At 37.7% G+C, this 12,388-nt stretch overlaps 1 protein-coding gene across 1 annotated transcript in view; it reads right to left on the bottom strand.

Moving 5' to 3' along the window:
- Window positions 1-4,758: 4,758 nt before the first annotated feature.
- The window catches only part of clvs2 (clavesin 2), a 29,550-nt gene continuing 21,920 nt past the window's right edge, over window positions 4,759-12,388 (bottom strand). The window contains exon 5 of the mRNA XM_048207413.1: window positions 4,759-9,549. Within this exon, the coding sequence (XP_048063370.1) occupies window positions 9,456-9,549 (94 nt within the window). The 3' untranslated portion in view covers window positions 4,759-9,455. The remainder of the gene's footprint in view (window positions 9,550-12,388) is intronic.

The raw sequence follows: 12,388 nt of genomic DNA, 5'->3' as shown, positions 1-12,388 counted from the left end.
AGTATAATTTAAAAGCGGGAAAGACGGCTACATTTATAAAGTGTTTGCGTGTGTCTCGACAGTTACAAATAAAGCCACAATAAACTCATGGAGCGAACTTGTCAATCATTATTTTGATGGCTGACGCAGAGAAAATTCTGACCAATAAGAGGACAGTTTTACTCGCATGTGACTTGCCTAACGCATTTTGGTACGCTTTGAAATGTTGCCATGTGAAAGCGAACCGAACCAAGAAAAAAAGCAACATTGTAACAAATTTAGTCCCTGTTTCGGAACAAAACAAGCGACCCATAGGTGTGAAAACACCCTAAGGGTGCTTTCACACCTGCCTCATTTAGTTCAGTTGAATCGTACCAGTTTGTTTCCCCCTTTGGTGCGGTTCGTTTGAGCAGGTGTGAAAGCAGCAATCGCACTCGGGTGCGGACCAAACAAGCGTACCGAGACCTGCTTGAAGAGGTGGTCTCGGTACGCTTTCAAACGAACTCTGGAGCGCTTGAGATGTGAAAGCAATCCGACCCAGTTAATGGACCAATATGATATCATTTTCATAATGGAAAATGTGATATAAAAAGCAGTAATGTCTGATTCTGTGAATGAGCACATTATTTACCATATCTGAAAACCAACGAGCGCCTCTGTTGTGTAATTACACTTCTCCGTGTGAGAATGCTGTCCCGACGAAGTCTCAATTCCCGCTCTGCTTCATTATAAAATTCAAACGGTCTCTCACGATAGACACACGGACAACAGGTCGCCTACTACACAGCGCTGGGAAATCCAGAGACGGAGAGAGAGAGAAAGAGCGTGCGTTTGAATTTGCCGCAGTAAATATGAATGGAGTATATAATTTAATGCGGGAGAGACGGCTACATTTATAAAGTGTTTGTGTGTGTCTTGACAGTTACAAATAAAGCCACAATAAGCTCATGGAGCTAGCTTGTCAATCATTATTTTGATGGATTAAGCAGCGGAAACTCTGACCAGTGAGAGGACAGTTTTACTCGCATGTGACTTGGCTGAATGCATTTTGGTACGCTTTGAAATGTTGCCATGTGAAAGCGAACCGAACCAAGAAGAAAATGCAACATTGTAACAAATTTAGCCCCTGTTTCGGAACAAAACAAGCGATCCATAGGTGTGAAAACACCCTAAATTTGTTACAATGTTGCATTTTCTTCTTGGTTCGGTTCGCTTTCACATGGCAACATTTCAAAGCGTACCAAAATGCGTTCAGCCAGGTCACATGCGAGTAAAACTGTCCTGGCATTGGTCAGAGTTTCCGCTGCGTCATCCATCAAAATCCATCTTCCATCGCATCCATCATCCATCGCTCGTTGGTTTTCAGATATGGTAAATAATTTGCTCACTCACAGAATCAGACATTACTGCTTTATATATCACATTTTCCGTTATGAAAATGATATCATATGGTTCGTTGGTCCGTTAACTGGGTTGGATTGCTTTCACATCTCAAGCAAACCGCTCCAGAGTTCGTTTGAAACCTCTTCAAGCAGGTCTCGGTACGCTTGTTTGGTCCGCTTTTGGTGCGCACCCGAGTGCGATTGCTGCTTTCACACCTGCTCAAACGAACCGCACAAAAAGGGGGAAACGAACTCTGGTACGATTCAACCGAACTAAATGAGGCAGGTGTGAAAGCACCCTTAGGGTGTTTTCACACCTATGTATCGCTTGTTTTGTTCCGAAACAGGGACTAAATTTGTTACAATGTTGCTTTTTTTTCTTGGTTCGGTTCGCTTTCACATAGCAACATTTCAAAGCGTACCAAAATGCGTTAGGCAAGTCACATGCGAGTAAAACTGTCCTCTTATTGGTCAGAATTTTCTCTGCGTCAGCCATCAAAATAATGATTGACAAGTTTGCTCCATGAGTTTATTGTGGCTTTATTTGTAACTGTCGAGACACACGCAAACACTTTATAAATGTAGCCGTCTTTCCCGCTTTTAAATTATACTACATATATTAATGCTGCAGCAAATTCAAACGCGCTCTCTCTCTTTCTCTCTCGGTTCGTCTCTGGTTTCCCAGCGCTGTCTAGTAGTAGGCGAACTGTTGTCAGTGTGTCGAGAGAGACCATATACATTTTATAATGAAGCAGAGCGGGGAAAGGCTTTGTCGGGACAGCATTCTCGCACGGAGAAGTGCAAATACACAACAGAGGCGCTCGTTGGTTTTCAGCTATGGTAAATAATGTGCTCACTCACAGAATCAGACACTACCGCTTTTTATATCAAATTTCCCGTTATGAATTATGACATCATTTGGTTCGTTGGTCCGTTAACTGGGTCGGATTGCTTTCACATCTCAAGCGAACCGCTCCAGAGTTCGTTTGAAAGCGTACCGAGACCACCTCTTCAAGCAGGTCTCGGTACGCTTGTTTGGTCCGCTTTTGGTGCGCACCCGAGTGCGATTGCTGCTTTCACACCTGCCCAAACGAACCGCACCAAAGGGGGAAACGAACTCTGGTACGATTCAACCGAACTAAATGAGGCAGTGTGTCCGAAAGAGAAACCACCTTCTTCAACAGCCATGTAATGTTCACCCAAAAACTCAACTTGCTCCTTAAATTGGTTTATAGGAAGAAAATATTTTAACACACATGAATGCAACATATCATGTTCAGTTAGTGTGTCATTCATCATGGTTGTACTGAATGAACATCCATGAATCACAAACACCCTGCTGTTCCATAAAAGCAAGTAGTCTCCCACTATCATCTTGCAGCAACGGTTCCTCGGGGCAGGATCAGTGCTTCATCTCCATTTAAAACAGGCCAGTTTAGACGAGGGCAAACTCTCCGATATGGAAACTGCTGTCTCGAGAAGACAGTGTGACTGTGAATCTCATATTAGCACTGGCATCCCATGGTCTCGGTAGACAATAAAAGCCCTGGAGATAAATAGGTCTGCACATCCTATTCCTTACTGAGGAGGAGCGACTCCTTGCTGTAAGTAATGCAGAGTGATGCATACAGAGAGTGACCATTATGGTCAGCACACATATGACATGGTCTTAAATATGACGAATGTTTTTTAATTAGACTCTCCACCGCAGTGTATTACATGTGCGTCAGAGAGCCGCAGCCCGATTGCACACTGAAGGTGGCGCGAGCTGATCTGATGATGACACCCTCGCTAAATAATGCAGGAGGCCAGTGGTTTTGTGCTGCGCTTGTACACGAGGGCTCAGGGTGTGTCCACGGCAGAATCAGCAGATGCTCTGAGTGGGCGGCACAGAATGAGATCAGGACAACAGGAAGATTTTGGCAACTGCTTTGTGCACGCTCAGCAAACAAACTGTCCCTTCAGAGTGTTAACAACGGATTCAAACTTATTAGCTGCACATGTAAGCTAAAAAGGCTTTTTGGACTGTTTCCTAATTGAACTGAAACCTTGTTTACTGGTTGTGGAGAGCTGTGCTAAAAGTGACTGGACCAAAGATTTTCTCCTGGTGAATGATAAAACACCTAAAAACATTTGTGTTACGATGGGCTGCAGTACAAAACATTATACACTACCATTCAACAGTTTTATTGTTTTTGAAAGAAGTCTCTTATGCTCAAGAAAGCTGCATTTATTTGATCAAAAAATACAGTAAAATCGTAGTGTGAAATATCATTACAATTTAAAATATAATAATATCTAATACATATATTTTAAAATGCAGTTTGTTCCAGTGATTCAGTGTCATAATCCTTCAGAAATCATTCCAATATGCTGATTTGGTGCTCAAGAAACATTTCTTATCATTATCGATGTTTAAAAACAGTAATATTTTTGTGGAAAATGTGATTTTTTCCAGGATTCTTTAATGAATAGAAAGAGCCAGATCTATGATAACATATATGTATATATAATGTTTTTACTGTCACTTTTGATCAAATTTTATAAGTAATGTTTCACTTTCATTTCAACTAGCCTAGCAGTCATACTTTTATTTAGCGAGGATGCTGAATTATTACATTTGGTTACACTTTATTTTGATGGTCCCCTTTAAATACTCTGTTGACTTGTCAACTAACTCTGATTAGAGTATTAGTAGAGTATTATTGTTAGGGTTAGTAGAATAGCCCAAGTTGACATGTACTTGCAAAGTTACTTATTATAGTCAGTAGAATGTCTGTTGGGGGACCATCAAAATAAAGTGTTAGCATATAGCCTATTACAGATAAAAGTATACTTCACTTTTTACGCGTACGCGAGGGTCAGCATGCAGTGCGTGACGGCAATTTCGTCATCAAAAGAGTACGTGCACTGCCAGATTTTGGTAACCGCTACTTTTCGTATTTATTTATTTTTGTTGTTGTTGTTGTTGCAATAATTAGTTTCTCCACAAGGTGGCAATCATGCATTGGGGGCGTCGATTCACAAGGTAGGCAAAGAAAAACTGCATAAACAGAACAGACCGGAGCTCATGCAAGCTACAGCGACAGCGGAGGCCAACCAAGGCGAGAGATTGTGTGTGTGAAGAGGTTAGAAAGTACCCTCATTTGTACAACTATAGCATGAAAGAATACAAAGATGTTTACATGGGTTGTAACTCGCGGCGAGAGATTGCTCAAAACTGCGCATGCGTCGAACGCCTGTGAATGCGTACGGGTCAAATGAAGTATACTTTGCAAGGCTGTGTGTTCGACTGTGAGCGTCTTCTAATGTAGACAGTCTTCTAATACTCTAATGACTGCTAAAACAAGACAAAATGAAAAGAAAAAACCAAGCTGAGCTCAAAGACAGAAAGTGATAAGGTTTAAACTATGTATATCAATATTTATTGGCTGCTTTTTTTCCTTTCGCAGTTTAGTTTCAGTTACATAATTTATCTCAGCATTTTGAAAGGACATATACACATATTTACTTCCATTCAACAGGTTCCTTTAAACCACATGTAGTGTTCTGCATGATAATACCTCTATACTGCATGGGCTTCTCAGCACTAACACCCTATTATACAATCAAAGTGATATGGAAAAGATAAGTCAACAATCAAAGAAATACCGAATGCATTGTTCCTGTAGTCTTTAGAAAAGCAGGGAATAATTGTCGTTTTCCTTGACCCAGGGTTGCTTTGGTTGTAATGGCAATACATGTACGTATCCATAGAAAGCAAGGCTAGAAAAATGGAGACAATTTGATCAACATTCCGATTGCCTAAAATACAAACAAGGCTGTTCATAATGCAGCATGACCAAAAACATATACAGGAATACAAATAAATTCAAGGTGTATTAAAATACTGATCATGGCATTAACACAGCTCCACTAAATATATACTGAAACAATTTACACCATCGTTTGATTCCTTTCTGCTCACTATGTCTGAACATCCTCCCATGATTCAGGAAATGTAATAATGACTATACATAACGGCATTCTCTGAACCCAAAGTAGTATGACATCACTCTCTGGGAAATACATTCAGATTAAAAACAGCCAATTGTCAGCTTTTTGTTTCTGTTCAGGATGAAACAGCAAGGTGTTTAGAAAGAATTTTTGCTCCTCGAGATGTTAGAAACCCAGTGAGTCATGACAGTGGGCAGACTTTAATTTTAGCAAATAAAAACTGGAGATCACTTTCCTTAACACAAGTTGTCAGCAAAATATAAAAAGTCATAATCTGGACTGTTAGCCTGCTTGTTGGAAAGTCTGGTATAGATTTAAGTGGTACAGACTTAGTGTCCAAAGCTGCAGATGGAAAAAATATCAATGTTTTTTCTTTTGTTTGTATAAACACTGAAACATACACGATGTATTAACAGCATTTAAAATATAACTAGGCTTATGTACAGTATAAACAACTGTAAAGATGTTTATGAATAATTAATGGAATTAAGAGGCTGATTGTATTGTATTTAATCCATGACATCATAACATTACAAATAAGTATATAATGGTATAGTATGACTAAAATTGCACGCACACACACACACACACATATATGTATGTATGTATGTATGTATACACACACACACACACATATAGTCAATTAAGATAAGCGCAATGAAACATGCAAAAATGAAAATTGAAACAATGAAAATATTGCTTATTCCAAAACTTGATTAATAAATATTAATAATTTGTTGTAGTCAATGTATGTTTTTTCCTGTGAATTTGTACATAGTAAAATAAAACATGTAGCTGTAGTTTGCCTTTTTTTTTTTTTTTTTTGCAAATAGATGTAATATCAGAAATATACCTTATAGTGTTTTGAGCTTCCCGCATATTTAAAATATTTTGATGGTTTAATCAAAATTATATATAATACAATATTAAGTATTCATAAAGATTTTTTATGTTTCTAAAGCTGCGCTGATATATATATATATATATATATATATATATATATATATATATATATATATATATATATATATATATATATATATATATATATATATATATGATTATGTTTTAGATGCTGTCAATGCATCTATATTGTATGTTTCAGCATATATCCAAATGTACAAAATGTATGTATAAACACTACATATGAATACTTGTGGATTGTCATGAAATAAGAAAATAAAAACAGGACCAAACTGAGCCACTGTACAGAAGCTGTGCCCACAGAATTTTACATTTTATACCACACAAAATAGTAAGATATCCACAGTACTTCTAAATTTGACTGTTTAGCTATTTAGAGGTTTTGATTATATTGTATATTTTGTCCGGGAAGTATCATTCACTCAAAATCAGTGAGGATGTGTAATTATTTGCTCCCATGGAAATCTCAGCAAATCTCAAGCCTGGAAGATTTTTATGTACTTCATATTTTAAATGTACACTGTAAATGTATATTGCCCTTGTTCCTTACACATACGCACAAAGAAAGAAATCCCTGAAATCAAATGGTGACATGATCTGTGTTTAGCCCAAATTCACTCGTTCAGGCTTGAAACTAAACCGCTGCAAAATCCTTTTGCCAAGAAGACTAATGACGACACAGCATTCCATAAAACAGCTGAGTAATTTAGAATAAACTATTTTCACACAATCTAAACCATAAGCTGACCATACCATGATAACCATGTGGAAGCATGCATTAGCATGTGTCACTGTACAACGCCTTGTTTATGGCTCTGTGTAAACCGCTGTGTTAGTGTTACAGTTTAAATTTGGTTTTGTAATGCTAAAGAAATTTAGGCTTTGTCCACACTATTATGTTTTCATTTGAAAACACATCCTTTTCTCTCCGTTTTGGCCTTCCGTCCATACTGAGGGCACGTGTACATGACAACGATGTACGTTTTTCGCGTACAGACGACAACGTTGTCAAAACGATTCTCGTTTAAACGGATCCACGAAAATGACTAAAAATGCTTATGCTGCCAGGCCAGTAGTTGGCGATGTCACTTTGTAAAGAAAGACTATAGACGATAACGGTATCGTTTTCATAAACTTGCACTTTGTATCCTGTTTTCAAAATTTGCGTTTTCAGTCCCCCAGAATGCCATTGTCGTGAAAAACAAACTGCCGAAATGCATAAAAAATGTTCCGTTTTTAGTTAAAAGCAGTATCGTGTAAACAGCTCCTGAGACTAAGCTTTTTATTATAATTTGAAAAAGGCGTTTTTGCGTTGTAGTGTGGACGGTGAAAACGGAGGTTTTCGAAAACGATGATGCATTTTCGGTCATGTGACCCATTCAGCCCAAAGCAAGATGGTGACGTTGTACCGCAGTTGTTTTGGCTGCTCTCTAGTTTGATAGCGTTGTTAAAGATTAATGTCAATTTGAACATACTCCAGATCACATTTCTTCAAATTGCCACAACGTTTAAAAGACGTGGAATGTAAATAATCACCTGATGGATGTCGAAGCATCTTACTCATGCGCAGTACAGGTACCCAAGCGTTTTAGTGTGGATGAAAATGCTGTGTTTTTGGAAAACACTTGAAAACGCTAGTGTGGACGGAGAGCGTTTTTAAACGAAAACACCTTTTTTAAATGTATTTCGATTAGTGTAGATGTAGTCTTAATTAATACTTGAAAAGGGATAGTTCAGCCATTTAGTCTTTGTTTACTCACCCTTGTGTTGTTCCAAACTCGTATGTCGGCAAATCTTGATTCAAATACTGATTTGGAATGACATAAGGGTAAGTGAATTAACAGAGAATACTCATTTTTGGGTGCGCTATTCCTTTAACTTCAGAACCAATGACTCTGAAGTTGGAAAGATGGCAAAGACAGCACTTTGTTGTCCTTGGTATGAATACAGATGCCTTGGGAAACAACTCAACATGGAAATGGTTACGAAATAAAGCAATATTCCACGGATCTACGACATAGTGTAAACAACAAGGCCATCAGTGAAGAATCAGCTAGCCTACTAAATGTGACTCGACCCCTCTGGGATATAAGAATACTAAATCGATAACACAGCTTAAGTTGTGGTAAAATAATGTTAGCAAACACTTGTTAGAAAAATCCGTAAAGGGGTATTTGCTGTGAAACACTGAAACCTGGACGAAAGATGGTGTTTCCTTTAATGGAAGTAGCATATGTCTGTCTGACGCTGTCAACATCTCTATGCTTTCCTTTCGAAATACTCCTGAGCGACTCTTGATTTGGGTATTATGGTGCGTTCAAGTCCACCTGGAAGTTTGTATTTACGAGTTGGGAATTCGCAACGTCAGGTGCGTTCAAGTCACTTTTGTCGGACCAAGATGGCAGTGTACCTTCTCTTAATTAACTACACAAAAATACAGCAAGGTTTTTAAACTCTACGTCTAGAAAATGTTAGCTTATTTTGTTCGTTGTAAATAAAAAGCCTGACAACATCACTGCTAAATACCTATAAGCCTAAGTATTGTGGTATTCAGCCACGTTTCCAACTGACACACCCCCAACTCGTAAACTCGGGGCTCAAAGAAAATCAATCGTATTTACGACTTTATGTAAAAAAACAACAACCTTACTGTATATTTGTGTAGTTAAATAGGTACAGTGCCATCTTGCTCTGATGAAAGTGACTTGATCACATCTGACTCTTGAACACAAACTTTCCAAGAGGACTTTAATGCACCATTATAAATATTGGAAACCCCAAAGCTTGTGAATCTTTATAAGCATGATTACCCATCCTACATTACCATGTTCTACATAATAACCACGAGAAGCACACACAGGATATTCACAGCAGTCTTTACAGGTTCATGTCACAATTACTCCCTCAATCTCACGTCTAGAACTGAAGTGTATTTACAGATTTGAATTGGCACTTGACAATTACATACGGACGTCCGCCGTTAGCTCTTTGCTTCAAAAATATCACTTTAACTGGCAGCTCTACAGTGTTCCTGGAGGCTGTTTGTGTGTTCTTTTGCTTCTTAACATTTCCTTTTCTTTGTACATTTTTTTTCTGGCATTATAGGAACAAGGTGCACTCCTCCCCAGCATATGGAGCTTGACGTTTCCTCGTTGCCTGGGGAATTAAGAGCCTTTAGTCCAGCGAAAGCAGCGGCTGCATGTTCTCTTCTTCACTTTTCACTTTTTCTGGTCGTTTCAGGACACCCGGCTCCACTACAGACTGGGACCTGTGGGTATAAATAAAATATGAATGCCATCTCGGGAACAAAATTTCGAGATGCACAACTGAGAAATGAAAAATCATGAGAATGCATTGAAAATCTAGGCTACAAAATAAATAAAACCTGGAAATAAACATTAAAAATCTGAATAATGTAAAGTTTTATTAATTATTTATTGTATTTAGATTATATTTTATTAGATTATTATTATTATTATAAAGTGCTGCTTATTTATATATATATATATATATATATATAATATAAAAAAATCCTAAGACATTTGGACCCCAATGAAACATTTAGGTACACACACAGAGCACTACACACTCAATAGTACAAATTAATGATGCATTGTGCTTGTCAAAATCATTTAAAGTGAAGGATGTGTAATGGAACATGTCATCTTGGTACACTGTGTTGGCCTACTTTTGATTTAGCCCTCTCGTAGAGACATAAGAAGCTTTGAGGACAGTGTGCTGTCGTTCATCATGCGCAGATCTGGGGCACTTTCCTCTGACGGACTCATTTCTGTATTCTATGAACCCTGACTGTAATCATGAACAAAAACAGCTGTTTCTTATCAGACAACTGTCAGATTTAACAAAAGAAATTAGTTTGCAATGCATTTTACTTCAGTATTGTGATATTTAATATACTGAATATTAAGAAGGAAATAATGTAGGACAGGGTGATTCAACTGGGATTTGAGTGGATTGTGAAAAATGGGCTATGATATGTTAGAGGTAATATACAGCCAGTCATTATCGAAAAATAAACCTTTTTTATATAGAGAGACATGCAGTGATCAATGGTGAACAATGCATTTAAAAATTAAATAATAATTCTAATTTTTATGTTGACTTTAAAAGATATACTGTTGTAAGTTGCCTTTTAAGATGCACAGTAAGACCCCAGAGGAGGAGTAGGTGCTGTAACAAGCAAGTTTTTTTTTTTTTTCCAATGCCGCACATTAAATAAACTACCTGACAGACATCTCTGAAATTGGTGTCTTGAGAAATTCCACCTGTCTCAGCAAACAGCAAAGAAAAAAAAAAAAAAGCTTTTGGCAAAGTCTGAAATCACTTACAGCACCTTTAACCAACCATAATAACACAAGATATCTCTCAAGGACAATGAACTACATTGTTCTATTATCTTTTTTCCACTAAGAAAATCACAGAATGACGCAAAAAAAGCTGTTACACTAATGTCTCGGCAAGAATCTGTGCTATTCGAGTGCAACGTGATACAAACACAAGAGAAAACTGGAAAAAAGTGATGTTCATGTGACCTTTCCAGAGCAGACAAAATGACAAAGTGTGGTTTTTAATTGCTCTGAATAATGTACCCTTTTGAAGAATGTGGGAGGTGTTAGCTTTTTAAAATCAGACATGCCTGGACTCACACTCATTTTCAGCACAATGTGGAAGAGAAAAATTTAAAGCAATCAAAGTAAATACTGCAAAATTGTTACTGACTGGAAGTACAATAGAAATGTCAGCGGTGATGCATCTTGTTTGTATGAATCTGACAAGTTCACAACAGCTTTCGTTATTCAGTAAAGTCAAATTAATTGCTCTCGAATAATCCTGAATACACACTGTCTTGGGCCTGAAAAACAATACTTTTACGGGGGACCAAGAGGGAGCCACGAAAAAAAAAATTATATATATATTTTATTATTATTATTTATTATTATTACTATATATACTTACTAAAGTAAACACTGCACAATGGAATCGCTTTTTACAACGTCGGACACATAACGGTAATTAATATGATTCGCGTTTTGCTTGACTACGTTATCAAACGTTACACAAACCATGTTCACATTCATGAGTCAAACAGCTGCCTTTTAACAATCAGTATCCTTAGAAACACTTTGAACAACTATAGGCATATAGTTCATCATAACATCGTAATATGCATCATACACCCGCCATATTGCTAAATCTACCCGATTTTTCATGTCAACAGAAAAATATACCGAGATAACCTTCTGTTGAGACATCCTTGCACGGTCAGTTAATGATATGCTGAACCCTGCCGGCACATTGATGTGATTGGTTACAAGGTAGTTTGTCAGAAACACCAGCGATTTCAAACTGCGGGTTTGAGACTGTCTTTGGTTAACTACAGTTTTAAAGAGAAAATACTCAGCAATGGTGTTGACTTATGAATTTGCACATGATTTGTCTTAAAGCATGTTAAAAACACCAGATAGACATATGAGCAACATTAAAAATGTGATTTCACCACAGGGGAACTTTAAACGGAATAGCTGGAATTGAATAGCAATATATATACTGTAGATCATCACCAGCAAATTGTTCCCACAGCTAAACATGATGAATTATGTTAATAATACAACACTAGTGAACAATGAGTGCAGGATTCCACCATAGCTGGTTGTACACAGATGTGTTATGTGCGGACTGGGAGGTTTCGTTTAATAGCCAAAGCTGTTTAAGTAACAGTACTTTGATCTTAGCAGTAGAAGAACATCTAAGACCTACTTTCTTCCAAATGCTGCGCCCCCCGGATGCTTTGGCATAATTCAAACACTACAAACAGTTGCTTCAAATATGAGCACAAAATAAGCCATTGCGAACTAGGCTATATTTGGTTGCCGACGTCTCTGTACACGTACAGTCCCAGCTGCAGCAAGAAAAGATGAGATGTTTGCCACTGGTAAACCTCCATCATATGTTTTTGCTTGCATACACAGGCATCATTTAGCGCAGCTTCGCTCCCTTGTGCTGATTTTATGACCCAGTAATTCGAGACACCGACCTCACCCTTTCTTGATCAGTGAAACGATGCACAACAAGAGTTCCTTGAGTCA

The sequence above is a fragment of the Megalobrama amblycephala genome, linkage group LG11, assembly GCF_018812025.1.
Source record: "Megalobrama amblycephala isolate DHTTF-2021 linkage group LG11, ASM1881202v1, whole genome shotgun sequence".
NCBI lineage: Eukaryota > Metazoa > Chordata > Actinopteri > Cypriniformes > Xenocyprididae > Megalobrama > Megalobrama amblycephala.
This window is presented reverse-complemented; position numbering and strand designations above follow the sequence as displayed.